The 21942-nt window shown below is 43.1% G+C and overlaps 2 protein-coding genes across 5 annotated transcripts in view; both read left to right on the top strand.

The window, feature by feature from the left end:
- Nucleotides 1-21942, top strand: part of LOC111269861 (inactive tyrosine-protein kinase 7) — a 176083-nt gene that overhangs the window by 51514 nt on the left and 102627 nt on the right. The window contains exons 1-2 of one of the 4 annotated variants that reach the window (XR_015314713.1): nucleotides 6964-7234; nucleotides 7981-9474. The exons of 1 other annotated variant lie outside the window; for it this stretch is intronic. The gene's annotated coding sequence lies outside the window, so the exon portion shown is untranslated. Of the gene's footprint in view, nucleotides 1-6963; nucleotides 7644-7980; nucleotides 9475-21942 lie in introns of those variants that run through there. 2 more of the 4 variants (XR_015314712.1, XR_015314715.1) reach the window with 2 other exon arrangements.
- Nucleotides 514-6505, top strand: LOC111269866 (uncharacterized). The gene is made up of 2 exons (XM_022849752.2): nucleotides 514-1789; nucleotides 4598-6505. The coding sequence occupies exons 1-2, from the start codon at nucleotides 1135-1137 to the stop codon at nucleotides 4867-4869; spliced, it is 927 nt and encodes a 308-aa protein (XP_022705487.1). The 5' UTR covers nucleotides 514-1134; the 3' UTR covers nucleotides 4870-6505.

Raw genomic sequence — 21942 nt, 5'->3', positions numbered from 1 at the left:
AGTATATATAAAAATATGCGGTTAACATACGCACGCAAATCCAAAACCAAAGCTAAATGTACTTCAGACATGTCAGTTTTTTTTTATTAGTCATGTTTTTAAATTTGGTTGGGTCATATTTTACGTTTGTTATTGTTATTTATTAGAAAACTGTGTGATCTCCATCTACTCGTTCGTTCTTCTTCGAAAAGTAATCACTATAAGTTCTCTATTTCGTTCGTACAACTTCGGTCGGGAATCACAAGATTTAGCTATCTCTGTATGCTCTTTTTAAGTAATCCACAGGTCGTATAGGAGTTGCCTTGCGGCCGATATATTGAGCCTACGACAGACGTAAACATTCTCCCTTACCCACAACGCGTAGGAAAGGGCCGACAAGCAAGAGAGCTGTGATCGCCATAGAAGGTTCACTAGAACTACAATTGCCTACTTGCGCTATAAGCAGGAGCAGCGACAATACATCCATTATAGTATATTCTACTCGTTCCAACAACCCTGCATAGAAATTTGATCGACATGTGCTATTTGATTGTGAAGAGTCCACCTATCTGTTCGTTAATGAAACACCTGTTGAGTTTTCTGCTAGATATCACTCGAAACACGAAGATAATCAAGACAACCTTGCAAATTTCAGTGCTGCGTTCGATTCTAAATACATTAGTTCGCTTCAAATTCATAACAGGCAAAACAGGGTATGTGCCTACACAAATGTCTGTTTCCAGTTTGGTAGACGGAGTTAGTAGGTGCTAGCAAGGCGCCGCGAGCCCGATCAGAACTGCTTCTTTCTATTTATCGACGAGACTTCTGTCAAAGTAACTCGCACAGTCTGACCAGCTGTTTACGTTTAGCTCGGCCGTCTAGCCCGCCTTTCGCGCAAAGGGTGAAGCTCATCGACGTTAGACGTCGGCCAGCAATCTGCAGTGTTGTGTTACAGCTGGGGCCCCGACGGTGGCGTCGCCAGCTGTTGGAGGCGCAGGTTGTTTCGGCAAATCCGGTATCTTACATCTCTCCAGTTTGTGACAAATATTAATATCAAACTGGTATTATTTCGTAACATAGATTAGATCGAGAGACAGCTGTAGACACCGAGTATTTCAAGCCTGATTCATAGAGTTCAAATCGGTGGCTGACACGATGCTGAAACTCAGAAAGGAGGGGCTTCGAGTCGCAGTACTGTCAGTAATGGTAGCTGTAACTGTAGCAGGTTTTGTCCAAACCACAGATGAATTCGATCGAGTTGTGCAAAACCAGCCGTATGCGCTAGTCGTCATCTCGAAACGTACCGGTTGCCCCTCGTGTGAACGCTACGAGAAACTATTGCAAGACAATCTCAAAGAGATGGAAGATACGTACCAGTGCTCTCTGACAATCATTCGTGATAATGCCGAAATTGAGAAGCGCTACAGGATCGACCGCGTACCCCGAGTGATGTTCTTTAGGGAAGGCATTCCCGCCATTTACCATTCTCCGGAACTTCTTCCTAGCGACCTTCTATACTGGGTACATAAGGCGCGCGACGCACGAGTCCAGATCCTCGATGACGCAATTTTCGAGCACCTCACTCAGGCAACTACCGGAGCAACAACTGGTGACTGGTTGGTAGCATTCATCAGTGAAGAAACCCCCGCTCTTCGTGCCAAACTCGAGGGCATCCAAGCAACGTTTATGGGCTATGCAATCAGTGTTGCGATAGTCGATTATAGGAAGAATATTAATCTGAAAAAACGTTTCGGTATCCAACAGAACACGCTGCTGTTTTTCAAGAAGGGCAAGATGTACCGTTTCGTTGGTAAGTTATGTTTTATTCTGTGATATCAAATGGGTTCCAAGGAGGATGTTAGGTAAATTATATGATATAGCATATTTACGTAACTTAGCGTTATGCTGTTTGTATGCATAAAATTTTTATTTATACTTTTAAACGTCTACCTGCCGTTGTGAATAAGCAGGCTGTGTGATAGAATCAATTTGATTACCTCCTATTTTGTTTCGATAAGTCCGCACTTAATATTTCCATACAGCTTTTGTTCGATATTGTATCTTTCTTCCGGCCACCGAAATCCAAGTTTCGACTTATTTTACCTGCATACTGATTAACAATTTGCGCATAATCATCAGCAAATGGTACCTTAAAAGGTTCCGATCTATCTGGATTACTAGCCTTATTCACTAATCACTTCATATCTTGTATATTAAATCTGAAATCATATAAAATATTGAATGAACGAGAAGGGCAGGGTCATTAATGGGCCAAACATAAAAAAGCTTGACAACTCGATTTGTGTGATACTGGTTATAGTGTGGAGCATTACGTCACCCATTACAATACTGAGTAAAAACCATAGATTCTATGCCGACCACGTTACGGTCAGTTAAAACACGTCAGATAATTAAAAAGAGGGCAACGAAATGAAAGAAACCAATTTCACTTTTGTTTCCCTTTAATAGATCGACAGTACCTATTAATATTTGCGTGTGATACGTCAAATGTTGACATAAAGAGCGGTCGAACAACAGAGGCAAGCGTTCTATTATAGTGGCGTGTTACCTAAAGTTAAGCATCTAAGGCTTTGTTGAGTCTCTTAGCCTTTCCATATCGAAATGTTTACTGATTTGGTGTAGTACACTTCCACGATTCCCCAATGTCTTTCTCCCCTTACGGGAGGTCCCCTGTTAATTCAGTACACAATCTCAAGCCGCATGGAAGCCCCAGCCACAGATGATCACGAATCGCCACAATAGCCGGCTGACCATGACAGACAATGAGCAGGCGTTCGGGGTTTCGTAATCGGTGTGTTTGTCAATGAGTGTGTGTTTTTGCGCCTGTAAATCGCTGGGCGAGAAGAAAGCTGGAAGGCGAAACAGCAGAACCTCCGTATGCCATTGCCGTTTTCCGGCCTGACTGCCATAGCAAAATGATGATGACCCTTACGCCATTGGAATGAGTAAGACAGCAGTAAAGGCTTTTAGACGCATCCGTTTACTACTGGCCTATTTGCATGGTGGTGCATAAAGAGTCACGGCTCACCGAAGAAAGGACCCTGGTGCTGCAGGACAGCTCCTATTTGTGACTTCACCAAAGGAAAATAGCGTCCCGCAAACAGCACAGGGATGCTGTGATTTCTTGTTGGCTGCTAACACACGTGTTTCTCTCGGTTACACCGTTAGGCATGAACTACGTAAAGCATCACCTCAGCGAGCGCCAATTGTGTTGGCATCACCCGCAACTGAAGTGGCAGCCTGCAAAAACGGAGTATTCCAAAATGCATCTGTGACCTGAAATTAAGTTTTTTTTTTTCAGAATCTGTAATGCTACTATATAGAGTATCGTTACGGATCGAAAACCTGCACGTATATTTATGATGTATAATTTTTAGGAATGGCGCTGAGATCGAGTATAAAATTGCCATTGTGGATCATTGTGCCTTTTACGGCGTTCCTTACATGGCCTTAACGAAGTCGCTCCGAATTGGCCGAAGTCATCTCAGTACTATTAAGTAATATTGTAGAAACAACGAGTGCAGTAGCTAAGTGCTAAACATAAATAAGTTCGAGTAATTTCTACACACGCAAACTTAGACCCATTTCATAGCGTTCGAAAACTGCGTTTCAGTTTATCGTCCATTTGCTTGTTGCTACGACCTTTTCGTTAAATTCTCTACTTGGTTATCGATCCGGTCATAGTTACAGACTAGCTTAAATCAATCAAGAGTAAACAAATGAACTTCCAAGTAAAGCTTTTTTATAGCAGTCGTAGGGGGTGCTGATTCTTCAACTGGAACTCTTTTTGTTTCGTCTTTGTCGTCCCGTTCGCTGTCCATGTTAAATCCTTTTCGATAAATCGTGGATAGTTTGTTCTACGTACCCGTTCGGTTCACGGACTCGGAAGCGGGCTAAGCTGCTAGTAATATACATGCAAGGTTCGACGAAGACCATTCTCTTCGTTTTATGTAGGCTGTGGATAGAAAAAGCATTTCCACTGGAAGAAACCGATTACGATAAAGCAGCATTGAACGTAAAGGATGCAAAATTAGGCCTAGGCTTTTTTTTTTCAGTTTCTTGAAAGTACACAGGTAAAAGGGAATTTCGCATAGCCAGCGAGCTCCAACTCCAATGCTACGTGAGCCCTATTTGGTCAATTGTTGCAGTTGTTTTCCGCAGCCACGATACTCCTTAAAGTAACAATATTCACTATACCCGCCTGTATTCTATGGTGTGTTAAATTTGAAACCAACCATACTAACTCATATATTATAGCTATTATATTTAGTTAGCTACAATGGAAAAACATTTATTAGAAAAGTTCGATAATTAAGTACCTCTAAGGAACTGTACTGCAGATCAGATGTGCAGAAAATCGTATGTCGAAATTCGGTGTCGCTATAGATTAGCATTAATGACGAATTTATGAGATCAGCTAAAGTCATTTACCTTTCGAAAAATGTACAGCGATATAATATGAAACCCTGAGGACTGAAGAAGTGCATCCCTGTAGTAAATTATATAGATTCAATGCTATTACATATATATATATATATAGATCTTTTTAACACTGCTAGACCTATGTTATAAATGCGCTGTGTCACTGAATTCACAGGAACGAAATGGGAGACTAAAGCGCTCATCGATTTTGTCGCTCAAACGTATCGTCACGTCAAGGAGGAGCCAATTCCGCTCGAGAGTTCAACTTTTGATTATATACTTGACGCTAGTGTACGCCTCATCCGTGACAGCATCCAGCCGCTGGCGCAGCAGTATTTACGAGATGTACACTGGTATCCAGTAGCGTTCGCTGGCGCCGTCATCGTGATTTTCCGAAGCTGCTCTTGCTTTAGGCGGGATGCTAAAATCAAACAGAAAAAGCAGTGAAAATTACGTAATGAGAAGGCGCGCTACATCGATTGATAAGGACCAAATTTTAAAACTGTTTGGATGAGAGTGTCCTGTAGGGCAAAATGGGACACGACACACTGAAGGTTGATTTGACAGTGGGTTGATAGAAGTGGTGGCGGCAAAGACGAGATGAGCACAACGAACTTATAATAGAACTATCGAATAAATCATGACCAGCGAAGAGCGGTTAAAATGTTTATGTGATGGCGGAAAACGTTGTTCGTCAGTAAGAAAGACCGACAAAAAGACCTGACGACTTACATAAATTTCCATTGAGCATTCTAGGCAGGTTTTTATATCTATATATATATATATATCTATATATATATATATATCTATATATATATATATATCTATATATATATATATATATCTATATATATATATATATATCTATATATATATATGTTAAGTGGAGCCAATGGAAGAGCGGTGATAAGAAATGATCAAGGCAGAATGGCGTTAATAAAAAAAACAAGGTTGAAAAATACTGGTGTCATGGCCGAATAATCTCGAGATTTCAGCGAACGCAAAACAGAGAAAATAGCGAAAAGAGAAGGGATCAACGACAGCGTCTTGTAACAATTTTTTACAAAAAAAAACATAAGGCAATAGCAGAGGTAAGGACCATTGCCGCAAATTCTGATAAGTTTGCTATGAGCGTACTTGAAATAGCTATTTTTGACATTTCTGATAAGTTCACAGTGTTCATTTAATGGAAGAAAGGTGGAGTTCTAGCACCAGCCTTTTTTCTTTAACTTAAAACTGGACGCAAAAATAAGGTTAACATTAGCTAAGCGTTTAACTGTTGTCACCATTTATCAGAGAGAAAGACTGCATTATCGAATTATGAATTGTTTACAATTACACGCTAAACCGTAAGCTGTATTTCAAAAACGTATACTTCACTACCTGAATGACCGAAGCTCTTGCGTCCGATTTTATATGCTGCCCTGTTTTAATAGAGCGAAAGTTGCTTTTCTTCTAATTTACAGAACTTGCGTACTACATCTCGTGTCTCACATCGACAACTGCGTTAAAGTCTCGATAATGAGATATTTAGCTATACACTATTGATTGTATCGGATTTGTTCTCGCTAAAACGTGATTTAGCTTTTTAACCACAAATGCAAGTTTTTTTAGTGAGATAGCTTTTTTTGTTAATAAACAATTAAATCAACTTCTGCTTCGGTTCCCTAAGTTAATTCAACTCTTTTTAACTTTTAATTGAAATTCATCTGTATCATCGAGTTTATTGGCTTAAAAGAAACGTATTCACACTCATTACTCCCTAACGTAATAACGTTGCAGAAGGTTTAAGACTTCAACTATATAGATATATGTTCGACGTGTTAGATAAACTTTAGGACCTCAATTTAACATTTTTTTTTGAACACTTTTAATTTACCAATTACTATTACATTTAACTTACGCCATGTTTATGTTATTTTGGGTTGTTTCGTGAAGCAATATTATAGAGAGTGCATCTTTCTTGTGTCTGCGTTCACCTGAAGGATTGATAAGTGCGAATGCCCGACTAGTCGCTATTAGCCGGTAGTCCCCTAAACAACAATTAATCCACATAATAAAGTAACCTTTCTTAAAAATTGTAGTCTAGTATTCTTTATGTACTTTCCTGTAGGCATGTTCTGACTCGGTCTTTTTTTCGCCATTTTGCTCGAGTTGGCTAAAAAAGTAGCTGTATTTTTTCCGGATCTGCACGGATAGAATCGGGCGAAGTCGCCAGCGCTTTGTTGACTGACAGTTTAACAGCGGTACGAATTAGCACGCCTCGATTAAACATTTTGCCCATCAATCTCCTTGTTGTTGCCAGCTTTTTTTTGTGGCTTTTTACGCTTTCTTTCTACCGGCGCATCTTCTCTACCGCCGACGGTAGCGGCGCCACTAGATGACGCCTCAGCAAAAGCCAGCACTGAAACGGAGCTGCGGTTCTTGTGTTTTTTTTAGTCTACTTCATGAGGAACATTAAGCGGTCATTGACTCAATCATTCCTTTCGTTCTCCGCCATTGGCTCGTGTTAGATTGCTGGCTATGGAAAGGTGAGGGGTAAGCTCGGGATAGGCAGGCCTTCGGTAGCCATTGACGACCTGTGTTGTTGCATCGTAGACTTAACGGTGTCACATGTGTTGGCCATTGATAGGAGCTATAGCTAGGGAAGATCGTTTCGTAGTGACTTAGCTTTCTTGGTCTTCCTCGTTACGTGAAGCCACTGGAACAAAATCTAGCGACTGTAGTGAACGCTGCGCCGATTTTTGTGTCTTCACTGTTTGAAGCTCCGTTGTGACATCTCAAATTTGTGGATGTTACCGTTCTGCATCAGGTTCGACCAGACGTGGTATATTCGCAATCTAATAGCAACTGGCTTATTTTTTAACTTATCTAGATTTTGTGTTGATGAGAGTAGTATACTTTTACGGCTTGTTTTTGACCGAGTAGAAACATTTTGGCGATGCCCTGTTTTGCTACGTCCTGAAAACGGCTCTAACCCATGTGTTGGTCACAACCTTGTTTTGCCGGCAGCCCAGAAAAACTATATACGAGTGTGATCTTGCTGTTATCCATTTAAATCAATCTATCATTAAATACGTGTGTGTACTTCCGCGCTATCTGGTTAACGGCAAGTAACGATGAATATGGCTATTGAACGAAGTCATCCCGTGCTCAAAGCTGACATAATACTGATCGTTTCTTGTGTCTATCACGCGGCAACGATTTGTGTGTGACAATTGGTATGCTTTTGGAAATTGAATCAAAATTTCGCAGACGTATTTTGGTTTAATGTAGTGATAACGTGGTTGCCTATTACATTTAGGCCTGTGATGCCCTATATCTCAAACCAGGCGTAGACGTATCGATTTGCAAGTTGTATAGATGTACTATTTTATACTTGTATACTAAGCAGGAATGATAGACAGGTTGGCAACCAGTTTTTTAATGTTTTCGTAGTATCTGGTGTATTCTTCAATGGTGAAGATAGATATGGTGTTTTTGGGGTCGTCCCAAAAAGGGCGCTCCTGCTCAAAAGATGCATAATATTAAATGTTTTTTCGTGTAAATCGGTATCAGGTGATTTAGAGCGTTCAGTATCCAGTTATCCCGGATGAACATTTTCTAGTCGCAATGGACGCTCAGTGGATCCACAAGCAGTATGCTCAGCTGGTACAGCTGATCAAGGAAACACCTGTTCTGCAGACGTTGGTCATTGGATCCGTGGTTTTCGCCCTTGTGCTAATGTTTATCTGTGGAATATTTCACACTGGACCGAAAAATCCGAGAGCGGCGAAGAAAAACACTTGAATTAGAAATTCGACAATATATTTTCAATAACTATGGAAGGACGAAGTTTATTGAAAAGCTGACCAGTTATTATAGATATTATGGCCTGCACATATATCCCTAATTTAATGTCTATAAAGTGCGCTTTGTTGCTGATAAAGCTTGGATGAAATAAGGCATATATTATTATTATTATTATTAGATATGAAAGACGATCCAATCCAACGATTCATTACGAAAGGAGATCGCAAAGATTTACATCCCTTATGCATATTTCGTACATAGGCTATGACATAAATAAATGTGCAGACGCAATAGTGGACTTGATCAGAGCGCTGGACAATTGGCGTTTCCTTTTTTGTACGTTTTTAATGAGACTGTTCATTTAGTTATTCTACGTGCGTAACAACAAACACATTTGGTTAATATGGGTGACAGTAACAATTATATTGTATTTCACTGAACCATTCTCGATTTTTTTAACGACTTTAACTAATTAAAAAGATACGTTGTAATCCTAGTTTAATCGTAACGATACACCTATTCTTGTGCACGATATCTGTAAAGCTGATCCAATGAATTGCACTTATGCCTAGGTAGCACAAACTAGTATAAACAAGCCGATAATTACGCTCCGTCTTCTCTCTACAGATGTGATTTGGATGACAAATTGTCGGATTCCCCTTCCGCCAGTAGACCTCCTAAATAAACACGGTTGTATTCATTATTGAATGGTCCAAATATTTGGCACTGGTTGTTGGAGAATGTACATGCAATATTTGCTTTGAAAAATTAAGTCAGTTCTTGTTATGCCATACACAGAGTACTCGTCCAGATGTAGTGATTTTACATCTTTTATATCCGTGTGGCTTTAACGTTCTTTGGATAGAAAGCTACGCTATAGAGAGAGAGAGAGAGAGAGAGAGAGAGAGAGAAAGTGTATGGTCGTGTAGTTTAGTCTAAATATAATATATGGGTAACACGAGTGGTACGATTTCTTGCAGTTATTTTTAGTCACTACGATTGTTTATATGGAACTTATATTACTATAATACATAAAGTACATTGCAAAACAAACAGCAGCCGAGGCTGGACGCAAGTTACAAGCTGAACAGCTGTAATTAAATCGAATGCCGTAAAGATTACAGTGATGACGCCGAAGCGCGCACACACACCCACGTAAACAGCTAAATACATAAGTATATAGTATTAACCTTACATTGTTTTTCCCTGGCTTGTTCTCATTATATATACATGTTAAGAAATCTCTTAATAATTCGCGTGTCGACTTTAACAGATGTGAAATAAAGACTCGCTAACGTTTGTCCCACCCCGTATACACTACCATATATATAAGTATATATGACCACAGTTGCAACTATACCGGTCGGGCCATGTCGGTGCTGTATTGAAGGCATAACTGTTCTATATACAGGAGGTGAGCAACGCATGGTTCGCGGAAGGTGATTCCTATACGTTCGGTTGTCCTCAATACCATTACTCAGCAGCCATTTCTGTATGTTCGAGGGACTAAAACCGCCGCTTCGTCGTATAGCCTGGTCTTATCCTGGCTTAGCTTGGCCTGGCGTAGTTGGTCGGTTGGCTATATGTTCTTTGCATACGCCCCCAAATGTCAGCTTCCCCATTCCGATTTATGGCCTGACGGCGAGCCTGGGCAGCTCACTTCCACAGGTTTATTATTGGAGCCAACCAGCACCAGAGAAAACGGGACCAGGAGATGGAAGGCGAGACGGATCGAGCCTGCAAGGCAAACACAGCAACTAGACTTGCTTGGTCGTTAGTTGCCTTAGAAGGACAGCGTTGAACTAAGCGGTTGCAGGTCCCAAGCCCCAGGCAGTCTCATGGATAACGCTGCTCGCGTGTGATGCGGGCGAAACGGGTGAAAAAGCCAGGACAACGGGGGCGGAGCCTGGGGCAACAAAGAGAGAGAAGAGATAGAAACCAACCAAAAGACTACTTGGTAAGTAGGACCGTGGCGGTGAGAAGCTACGAGGACTTCGCTCGTTGTTACCGTGCTGGCTGTTGCTGAACTGATGGCGAAAAGCAGCGTCGTGGCTACGCTCTTAAAGGAGGGAGATTATTACTCGGTTGATATTGAATTTTCCCTTTTAACTGAAAGAAGTGGAAGATAGGAAGGAGTGCGAAAGATATTGTTATGCGAGTGGCCTAGAGAAAGCAAAGTCGTATAAACAGCGACAGTTACAGTAAGTACTAGGCTCGAAATTGCATCAAGACCCCTACGGACGTGGTTTTATTTTCCAGGCTCGCAGGCTTTTACTAAGGCGAAACTTGTTCAGTTCCAAGTGAAAAGTTCCCTAACTGCTGATACGGAGGCATTGGTTTCTTAAGATTGCTAAAACATTTGCGTGCCCGTGTCTGCTCAGCTAGCTAGCGTTGTGCGCAATAACATCTAACAAGTTACGCACTAAATTGACGAATAGATTGTACGGAGCCCATCGCTATAGTTTTCCCATCACATTGATATTTGTTATAGCCCCTTCTAGCGATAACATAGTCGTATGATTTAAATGATATCATCATTTTGTTGTTCCTGTCAACTCGTGTCGGCAGTGAAAGCCAATAGTAGACTTTATGAATTCCAATTGTAGTGTAGGCCCAGCTTCAGTGAGTGAAGATTGAATATGAGTTTGTTGAATTTTGGATATTTCTATGCTCGGCTCTCGGCATATAACTCGAACTGACAATATGGATCATATCAGTGGTGACACCTTAAAAGAGTGCGGGTTGAACATTGGGTAAAGACAACCATGGGCCTTTCTACCCAAGTTTACGGTAAGCACGTCATTTTCATTTATTGCTATTTACAAATTATTGAAGACAAGCACGGTTTGCAGTTAAGTAGTTCGAGCAAAAAGAATAGTAACTTCGGCAGTGTATAGTTTCACATACGTAATGTATGCGATTTCGAAAGTTAGTTAAAATCAACCCACTACGACCAGACAGTGCGCTTTTGCGTGACGGGTTTTTAACTCATTCACGTACGCTTTCCTCCGTTTTAGTGTTGGTATTATATGAGGCGGCCTCGATAATACATTAACCCACAGCAATACAATTTAGTAGGACAACAACTTATAGACAATGGACATTGTGTTGTGGACAGTTCTGTGTGATAAACGATAGGCTGCGAGTGTATCCTGTCTGCCGAACGTGTGTCAAGCAGGAGTCTCTAGGCAAAACGTTTTTCTTTCTGCCTTGGTTTTTTCCGTCGACAAACAGGTTCTGAATGAGGTCTAACCTAGCTTAACAAACCGTAGGCCAAACCTTAGCCGAGAGACCTACCCCAAGTTAGCGTAAGCTAAACTAATTCTTTTTGTTCGCCCTGCCACCGATTCTTCCTAAAGCTTCCTGTTTTCTACTTTCCTACTATTGTTCTTTTTCCTTCCCTCCATTTTTTCTGAGCGTTGTACAAGAATGCCCTAGCAAAGAGTGTAATACTGCGGCACAGGCCAACAGCAGCGAATATCACACGTTTGTGTTGGTACTCATGGCAGTGCTCACTACGTAGGTACTGTTCCCTGCTTACTGACTGCTGTACCGACAAGAAGCACAAGGAGTCCAACGTGACTCATCGGCTTTTACGATCCAGGCCGCTGCCGCTTCCCTTCGCGCATTACCCTGGCGCGCGCGTTCCAGGGTTCCCCCGTTGAGAACAACCGCGACGCGGCGGCGTTGGGGGTACAAACTGCTTCACTACCGCCAACGACTACCCCTAATGCCCCCCGAAGAACAAACGGCGATGAACACACTGACGCTCTGTTATGTACCGTTGGGTATGAACGTTAGTATGTGAGTGTGGTTGTCTGTATCTATCTGCGCGTACATGTATGTGGAACTCTGCTACAAACGAGATCCAACCAGACCTCCCCGTGCCCCGCTCGCAACTAACTGGTCTTCGTCGCAGTCTTCGTTGAAAGACAGGTCACTTTCTAGGTTTAGCTTGGTTGGTCGGTGTCTTCGCTGTGTATGTGTGAGTGACTGTGTGTCTGTGTGTCGGTGGACTGGGGATGTTGACGAACTTCGGGAAGAGGGGGGGGGGGACATATGGGGCAGGCTGACACCAGGGGGAAGGCCTCGTGAATGGAGCACAACTTAGTCGCAGCAACGCTGCTACTACCCGACTCTAAGCGACGGCGGCGAATTCGCTGGAGCACCGCGCACTAGCAAGCATTGCGTCTGCCTCTATATCGTTTCTGCTACTGGCATCGCCGCCTCCGGTACCAAGTGACTCAATGAGTGAGCCCGCATACTCTGTCGTAAATAAGGCTAAATGGCGACTGGGTCTGCTGTTCTGCTCCGCTACCACTGCCAGTACTACTGCTCTTTAGGCGTCGAATCTCATCTTACCCCTGCGAGTGACGCCCATCTCGTAGCTCTCTACACTTAGATGTTCGCAAACGTCTGGCGCTCGTTGCGTTTGCCCTAGACCCTGCCTGACCTACGCCAATCCGATTGTTAGAACAGAGGGCGAGGTACTGCACGCTATACATATGCGAGGAGCTTAATACATTGTATATAAGGGTTTCGGTACTCCTATATGATGGTTCGATATCGGGTGATTACGCAGCACAAGGCGAGTGCGATTCCAAAAGACGATACAAAGGTCAGGATGCTGTTTCTGGAAAATTTCGCCGTTTTGTATATGATATCGGTTAGTAAATGCACAGTCATTCATTTAACTCGTGCCCCTATCGGATTTGGTGCTTCATTGTGAGGAATGCAAGTTTTGGTATGTTGTATATCTACCCTTCGATAATATATAATACATCTGTGATATATTGATTTCCATTTTAAACGCAGATAATAAGTTCTCGCGGTGATTTCGACAAAGCTCTGATACGATCTGAATTGTTTCTTGGTATACTTACAGTAAGGGGTAATAAACAGCCGAAAAAACTGTAACGGCCTCCGTCGTAACGTTGTGAACGTGGTTGTGTGCTTAAATTAAGGACACGCATCGGCCTAGATTCAAGTGACAACATAGACAAAATTCGTTTCGTGCTCTGACAGGCCAGCTGTCTGACGTGGTGCATCACTCACGAACGTAAAACACGAAGCGTTTTAACAAGCGGACGCAAAAGCCGGGTAATCTGCGCGACGTTTACGCTTCACATAAAGGAACTGATTATAATAATCGAATGACCCGCGGCGTATGACAGACTTATTAGTTTAATCCTACCAAAAAACCAGCTGCATCATGCGACCCCGTGCTGTGACGCTGTCGGCTCATAATTTGGCCGACGTCATGCATACTAATATAGTTAGAAGGCGAATTTGTATTCTAGCCTGACTTTTTTTTTTGAAACACGCTCATCACCATTGTAAAAGACAAACATAGTATTCAATACATTTTATATCATGAAAATCAACGAGGACTAGAAGGGAAAGTGCAGGACATCTAAGCCTATGCGCCACCAAGTTGTTTGTATCGTACGAAAGAGTACCACCATCTGTTTCATTGTAATACTGGAGTTAGGCGACTACAGATGACGTATTTGCTATGTCTGTACACAGTAAAGCAAAGTCACCCAAAAAAAGAATAAAAACAAACCATTATTTCGCTTAACGATTGATAAATGAGCCTATCTGGTAAGCATGTTTATAGACAATATCAAATCATAGGCTAAACATTACACGCATATTTGAAATTTTAAGCTAAAAACAGGAAAGTTGATGATAGCGAATGTATGGAGGCAGCTCTTTATGTTTATATTAGGTTTGATTTCATCATAACCTTATAGCCATCAATACCATTTTTAGGTAGAATTCTTATGGTGTATAGCTTATTTCGTTCTTTTGCAACAGCACTACATTGTCTTGGTGTACTTCTTGAAGTTCTCTGCTCTACGATGCAAACATTCACGTGTAGTCTTCGCTCATTTAGTGCCAGCCCAACCGGTGTATCTACGCTTAGATAAGCCGAACACTTTTGAGCTCTAAGCAGAGCCGACTTCATGTTTTCTATTTCATCTTAGATATGAGATACCGACGCCATTATGCGTCATCCGTATCCCATGCATGGTGCTGTTTCGTTTCGTTTGCCAGACGATGCGCAAAGTTTTACAAATTGAACATCACTTCTAGTCGTTCATTCTTAGCTAGCCACTTGCTCTTAATTCCACTTGCTCAAACCCAGCAACTACTCAGCGCCTCAAACACTTAGGAAGCTAAAGAGGGCCTGTTTTAAGGTATCTGGTAAATAGCAAGAGGCACGAGTTACTTCCTGGAAAAGATTCTGTGTTGTATATGTCCCCCATCCCTCTCCGCGTTCAGCTTTTAGCTTGCCGTTAGCTTTATGCTGAAACGCGCTGAGTCCGTAGGAGGACGAGTGTGCGCTATGGTCACGGACCGTGATGTGGCCACGGGCCTAGCCATGATTCAATTCATCGCCAATGGCTCCCCGAGAGCTGACCTTTAGGTTTCTGCAGGAGATTAGAGCAGGTACAAAAAGGGCGCATTGGGCCTTAATTTATGTATTCTACTTTACTTTTATTGGCAAATACGGCAATAAATTATTTAATATTGTAAATCTGTTAATTATTATTAATGTTCGCAAATATTTCCTAGAAAGCTTCAAGCCCATTTGTACCAACTGATAATGTTATCTAAATTGTTGCTATGGGTATTGCTTTCCGGCCGCTACAAACACGCAACGGAACTCGTAGGCCCAACAAAAGGAATGGTGGGGGTTCCGCGTATTCGGTTGCAATCTGCTAGCAACATCTTTTAACCAGGCTTGTATTTGGTTTTGTTCTTACCATAAAACCATAGGTCCTACAAAGAACACACGAATCACATCTATGATTACACTACTAATGTGATGGCCTAACCCGATCGGCTCTGTACTCCCAAAGTAACCGATGAAAACGTTAGATTCGGCTATAGCTTAAAAAGTAGCTGTTATCGGATAGATGTGGTGCCTTTTTACTGAACCGATAAGTCATTGTGCGCTTATCTTCCTCAGTGTGTATCTGCATGACGCACGAGCGTGCCTGTGCGTTGGTCGGCTAAGACGATGGACTACGCGAAGGAGGAGATTTCGGTTTGCTTGTTGGTCGAAGCAGTAGAAGGGGCATAAAGCTTGCGCTATATATTTAGCCACCATCTCAGCTATGAGAGTTAAGTCGACTAACTCCTCCGGACTTGTGCGGTCTTGATCGGGTCCTCGGGTTACCCGGCTGCAAGCTGGCCAGCTCCCTTCATTGGGTTATCAGCAGCCACAGCAGTAGCGGTAGCAGTTCGCAGGCGATTCTGCCCGTATATCTGAAAAGTCAGCGCTGCTGACGCAGTAATAAGATACAGACGGATCTGAGGGACTGAGGCCGCTTCTACTGGCGCGAGTTTGCCTAATGCTGCCATTACAGAAAACACTCTGAGCAGCTTCAACAGAAAAATAGCATGCGGCTCCTAACCACCGCTCATGGAAACTTGTTGCAAAGCTAGAAGCAAAGCAACAAAATGGCCGTTCAGCAAACGCCCAGCCGAACTCTCATTGACCTCATTTTCTCATCATCCGGTTTGCTCCTTCAGTAAGTATTTCTTACAGAACTCATCCTGCCAAAAGTATACGCGAGAGAGCCATCGGGTTTCCTCCTGTATCTGCTAATATCATCCAGGCGATGCGCTAGGGAGTACGTGAAGTTCGGACACACAGTTTGCTCTAGACTTTCGATTCTAGCATAGGCAGCTATTGTTGCAGTAACGTTGTCTGTGATACGGGTTTAATGGAATTTTCAACGGCTTAGTTAAATATGTGGACAGCTGTTTTTTAGCCTCTGTCAGCTATAACATAGGTGATTGTAGGAGCTAGCTTGAACCCATCGCTAGATTTTGTTAAGTACTATACACGGATTTCTTCTAAATATGCAGTGTACGTCTTAACCCAAGAAGCATTTTCAACGATTCTGGATCGTGGTCGGTTTCAGTTGCTGGCATTTTAGTGTGACATTTTCTGTCTATGCTCCCGCTGTACCGAGTAGCATCAGAAAAAGCATTGTTCAAACATGTGTGCGTAAGCGTCATATGATTTCGTTTGTAACTTTGCGCTGAAAGAGTGTTCTTCAACGTGCCATTTTGTCAATATAGAAGTTAGAAAACGTGTTAATTTGCCAACTTCTATATCTCCTGAGCCGCTTTGTATCAATCTCCGTTTGTCTCTACAACTGCAACTTCTTTGGCTTCCTCGAGATGAATGTCATTTTGTGTGGCGTAAAGTTGCTTCTGCGGCGATAACAGCCGTTGTCCCTTTCTGTCGGAGCGTTTTCGACTGTGACGACAATCCTAGGTGAAGTGAGATAGACGAAGCATGGCCTGACATGCCGTGGCCCCACCGATGACTAGTTGTTCCCGTCGGTCTTGAGGTGTAGGAGCCGCCACTTTGCTTCATCCCTCTTTCGTTTAGCGTTCGGTTTTGATCCTCGCGCATCAGTCATTGCTACTGTTCGACGCCCTCGACCGCCTTTGCCGAAGGAGTTGTCGAGTCTGTTTACTCCGTTCTACCCGTGTAACGCGGTGTGTCGGTGAGTAGCGGTGTACCCCTAAATCTCCCATGTTTTTCTGCTACTGTTTGAGAAAAGTTGCCTCCCCTTAGGATTGGCTACAAAGTTGCGTGTCGACGCTGCGGTTGGAGCTTCATTCGCGTAGAGTGACGCCTGGGTCTTGACGATCGCCGAGCCGTTGCCGCTGCTAAGTTGCAACCCAACGGCATCAGCTCGCAGCCAAGTGGCCCCACAATGCCATGCGATGGTAGCACGAGGGCTGCTGGTGGCCCCAGCATCCTTCAGCTATAGCTATTTGACCGTTTCTTCGGTTTTTCTGCTCCTTCTTTTTTGTTGCTCTGGGATAATGTTGATTTATGGGGGATCTTCTTTTTTCTTCGCGCCGTGGCTTGTCGCTCGGTCGGTCATTTCTTCCTTCTTCCTTGGCAAACTGACTCTTACTAGGCCTGTCCCTTCATTTTTCCCCCAAATTGTCCCAAAATGCCCTACCGTGGGCGAGCAAAGCCGCTCCTCTAAACTAGGTTCCCGCAGCCGGCCTCGCTTGTGTGTGCAGTACCAAACCGATGAACGTGGCTTGACTTCTCGGCGTCGCGGCCTGCAACGGCAGTAGCAGCGGCAGGGACTCACTCCAGATCAGTAACCCGCCAGTAACTGCTTGGTTTGCCCCCCGATTTCGGCGCTTCGGGCACTCCCGGGTTTCCTTTTCCTAAACCCCACCTCATTCTCATCTTGCTTTCCAGCCGTGGAGGGATGAACTTCTAATCCTTCGAAGCCGAAAGCGGCGAGGCATCTTTGCCTTCCTCACAGCGAAACGGCAGCGGATAACGGTCGGTCACAACGGTCAAAGCGCGTCGCGTCTTTTACCCCTTCTTTTTGTTTCACCATGAAGGGCCTGATTCATGCTCCGACACGAGGCGTGTAAATATCTCCATAAAAATATATCGGCAAAAGGAGATTCACGGTTGTATCACGAGATGCATGCGTGAATATTGGACTTACCAGGTAGATCATTTTTGATGGTTTTGCACATCGTCACATTGGTATTTATCGATCCAAACTGTGTATACGCTAACATACGAGACTAGATACATTCAGTGTTTTGTTAGCTTATTAATTTTTTTAAGTAATCAGTAGCGGACTTGTGGCTTGATCCACAAATCTTTGCAGGTTGTATTTCTAGATAGGGCGATTTCGGATTAGAGTAACTGGTTGGAAAGAGCCGTCTATTCAACATCAGACGTTAGGGAAAAGGCCTATCTGTACCCATATGCTCACGCAAGTTTCTTGACTACAGTAACGGTTGCACAATGAGATATTAATCAGCGATAATCATTGCTAGCGTCTTGTACATGACCTTTTTTTAGAAGTTAATGTGCAAATCTCGTTTACGGACACCGGGCCTAGTCCTCAAACGTTCGTCAGGAGAGTGTGAGACCTTAGTCAGCTTTTACTGATCACACAAGTACCCAATAAATTAAAACTTGACAAGACGACTCTAATGAACTATCATCTGAAATGACGATTTGACCATATATAACAATGACACATATAGTTTGACAGAACAGACTCTGTTCACTAAGCATGTAACAGGGATTTGTCCTGAAAAAGCTGAAATGAGAGCATCCAAAACACAGCAAAAAACCCTCATCGAGTTAGCGAAGACTTGACGAAGGATATCTGCCACAGGAAAAACGTCACCTGTCAATAAGGTTCTGCAACAGTTGAGCTGACCATAATCAATGGTGGCAGAAAAGCTTCCAGAAATTTAGTAGAGTGGTATTCATGTTATTTTTCAAAATATTCTTCCAAATCCATGTTCGGACTACGCTATGACGTAGAACGCAGTAGATGGCGAAAGAATAGTACATTAGTATTATTTTTATGCCTATCAGATAGTGAAGTCTCACAGGTAGAGAACTGTTTACTAGTATAGGTGCTTACATACGATAAAACACGAATGCGTTACGTTAATGCACCATGATTTATTTTCTTTGCAGGTAATTGCTGAACTAAACCAGCCTTTCTGGCCATGTAGTATTCTGTCAAGGGATTTACGCTCATCAGTGTCTTGTTAGTGTAATTCAGCGTCCATATGGATTCAAAATTGAATGTAGCGTAACCATTTCATCTACACTCGTGCATATTATACGGTTATGGTGTCACAGGTACTAGAGTACCGATAGATGTGTTTATGGACAGCTCGCAACGCGGCTGTCCATAAACACATCTATCGGTACTCCCTTTTAGATGTTTAACGATATCTCGATGGTATCCAGCCAATGGTGTCTCAAACCACTCTAAAATGACGGCCATACCGCACCACAAAAACAGCATTGTTGCTATGTCTGCTACCATCATCATCTCGGGGTTACTTGTATTACTAAGAGCTTTATGAAGACACGAGCAAGTCGAGAGTATTGGAACGCTGAGTTGGTCACAAGCTTATACCAACCTGAACTTCCTCCTGCTACAGTCTGAGTGAACTGAAAGAACGCTTGACAAAGCATTTTCTACTCTTTTTTGCACACACATACACTATCTCTCTCTCTATATTGTTCTCAATCTATTCCCTCCGTTCCCTTCCGCGCGCTCGATGTTGGCTACCTCCGAACGGATGATAGCTCTAGGGCCTTGCTTTTTCTACAGCTCCCACGATTGTACGCGGTCCAACCACGGATAGGCGTCGACAAGTGCTAGCAACTAAGTGATTCGTATGAGGGGCATTTCGTCGATAGGACAGACGTCCGACTAGCTCTTATTCAGCTACGAGGGTGAAGGTTCATCTCCCTTTTGGTCCAGCAAAGCCATTCAAACTTCGAATCAAGAAAGGCGCAGGCTTCGGTAGGGTGGGTGGGGTGACATTACTACTATGACAACGATGTGCAAAGCATCTTCACTAACACCAACTTGAGTAGCCGAGAGAGATCAGTTTCGTAAGCGGAAGCACAAAGTAAAGGAAGGACATTAGCACTAACTTATAAGCAGCCCGTCAACGTGTATCTAAGTATCCACGTTTTAGGCAGTTTTGTCTTTTTCCCCCATTTTTCTTGAAGGATCTATGTACAAAAAAGAATCAGGCGTGAGTTAAACAAAAATCTTACACTTCTCTGTCTGCGATAGGACGTGATAATTAGCTAGCTATAATAATTCAAACTCTTTTTTCGTTAAAAAGGCTCATGCGTTAGTTTTATTCATGGACACCGAGTCCACTATCTAAGTATTAGTCACTGCGGTGTGGAACAGTAGATAACATTTTTCAGCTGTCATACACATTAAAATGACATTTGTACAGTAGATACGTACATGAATCTTACAATTTTGTATCTTTTCTATGTCTGGAATACGTTCGTGACCCTATCCGTCTTTCACAAACCAGTATATGTCGTTTTCTGTTATCGATAGCAGTATGAAATCACTAATCAACAACTTGTATGACTTGAGGGTAGACCTCGTAGACGACAGTTAAATTCAAAACCCGCAAACAATTTTTTACCCTCAATATAAGGCCCCACTAGTAAGGACAGATAATGGGATTATCTTGCTTAGAGAAACAGTAAAAAAGGTTCGCAATGCGTGTGAAAAAGAGGGTGTAGTTGCTCGTCCCCTGACAGGCATCGTACATTTGCCGAATTGGCTATTGAATTCTCGCCGAGTGACGATGATTCGGTAGACGACTACAAACGGCTAGGCGCAAGGGCAGATACAACAGAAGCAAGCATTTGTCCTGTAAAGTTCGACGTTGCTTGGCCCTCGTGGCAAAGCGAATTGCTGGGGATGACGGCGGCTTTAGAGCTTTTTTTTGTGAGATCCATCTCATTGCTTCCAACGACATCTCTTCGTCTTGTAGGCGCGACAGTTTTTACACACAAACGCGGCTTCTCGTTCATCGGCTTGGTTCGACACCTATCAGCACCCTGAGCTGAATCCACGGGAGTGGGTGCACAATTCTTCCACAACGATGGAAGCAGGCGAGAAGGAAGAAACTTGAGAGAAAGAAGGAGCGCGTAACATTCAGTGGACAGTGACAAAGCGTGTGACTGCGGTGGGATGTATACGGATGAAAAACAAGAACGACGGGTTGCCTTGCGTATTTCTGGATACTCCCCTCGCCCCTTTCCTGCTAGCCTAACGTCCTGGTCGGATGCAATGTACTGAGCTCGCCACGTCCTCGATAGTCACCCTCTTGCTGCCATGTTCTCTGATACTGCCTGGCGAACGCAACTGGTTGGTTTAAGGGGGAACTTCTCGATGTCGCCTTTAAACGGGGGCTCAATGTACCAAAACAAAATTTTTATATACAATAACATATTTGGGAGATGTGCGCGTTTCACGCAAGGAAACTCCTGTAAGAACCTGCAGCTTTTGGATGTGAATGTGCGGCTGTATTCCGTCAGGATATAGCATGAAACAATTTCCTCAATAGTGATCTCTGGCGATCAGCTTGCGCCTGGCTACTCGGTAAGCTGGCGTGTTATAGGATACCCCATGTCTTATTGTTGAGAGGGAGCTTGTCCGTTTCACGTATCATGTTGAGTTACACATGAGCTACAGAGGGACAAACCACATTACAAGGAGACCCGTTGAAGATAAAGGAAAAATATGACAGAAGAATAGGCTCGCAAGACAGGGGAAGGGGTGGCTGTAAACGTTTAGTGCCATGCCTCTTCCCTCCTCATACTCTCTCTCTTCGTATGAGGTGCTCGACTTCGCCTTCGCGTGCCCATGCGTCTGCGAAATCGAGGGCTAGCATTTGAAACAAGGAGGAAACGAGTTTTAGCGAAAGGAAAAAATAATGCTAAGGGCAACCGGATTTTAAAAAGCTATTTCACTATTTCGGCGAGATAAGTGGAGTAGAAAAGTTAAAGGCGCCAGAGGCCGTAGTCTATGTTATCATATAAGAGCAGTAATCAGGGCATCATATAGCGGACAGAGTGGCTAAGTCAGTGTACGCAACAATATATTTCGGCACATCATGTATACCAACATAGAGTTGTCCTCGAAAGAAGCCAGGTTTTTGCAAAAAAATAAAGAGCCTTCGCTCAAGGATAGAGTTCATACCAGTTATTGATATACTGACATACAGGGTGCTTGGTGTGAGGTCGTTAGCGGGACTCAAACGTCAAGCCGTGTGTTTTTTTCGGCCAGAAACCGGGCCGTCCAAACCATCGCATCAGTAGCATCAGACGTTACTTTACCCACACTATATAGAGTCGAC

Source organism: Varroa jacobsoni, unplaced genomic scaffold, assembly GCF_002532875.2.
Source record: "Varroa jacobsoni isolate VJ856 unplaced genomic scaffold, vjacob_1.0 scaffold_1421, whole genome shotgun sequence".
NCBI lineage: Eukaryota > Metazoa > Arthropoda > Arachnida > Mesostigmata > Varroidae > Varroa > Varroa jacobsoni.
This window is presented reverse-complemented; position numbering and strand designations above follow the sequence as displayed.

What these genes read in the sequence shown, in the direction of transcription:
- LOC111269866 (XM_022849752.2), top strand. Translation starts at nt 1,135, where the DNA reads ATGCTGAAACTCAGAAAGGAGGGGCTTCGAGTCGCAGTACTGTCAGTA. An exon ending in CAAGATGTACCGTTTCGTTG is followed by an intron (nt 1,790 to 4,597) that starts GTAAGTTATGTT and finishes CTGAATTCACAG; the next exon opens with GAACGAAATGGGAGACTAAA.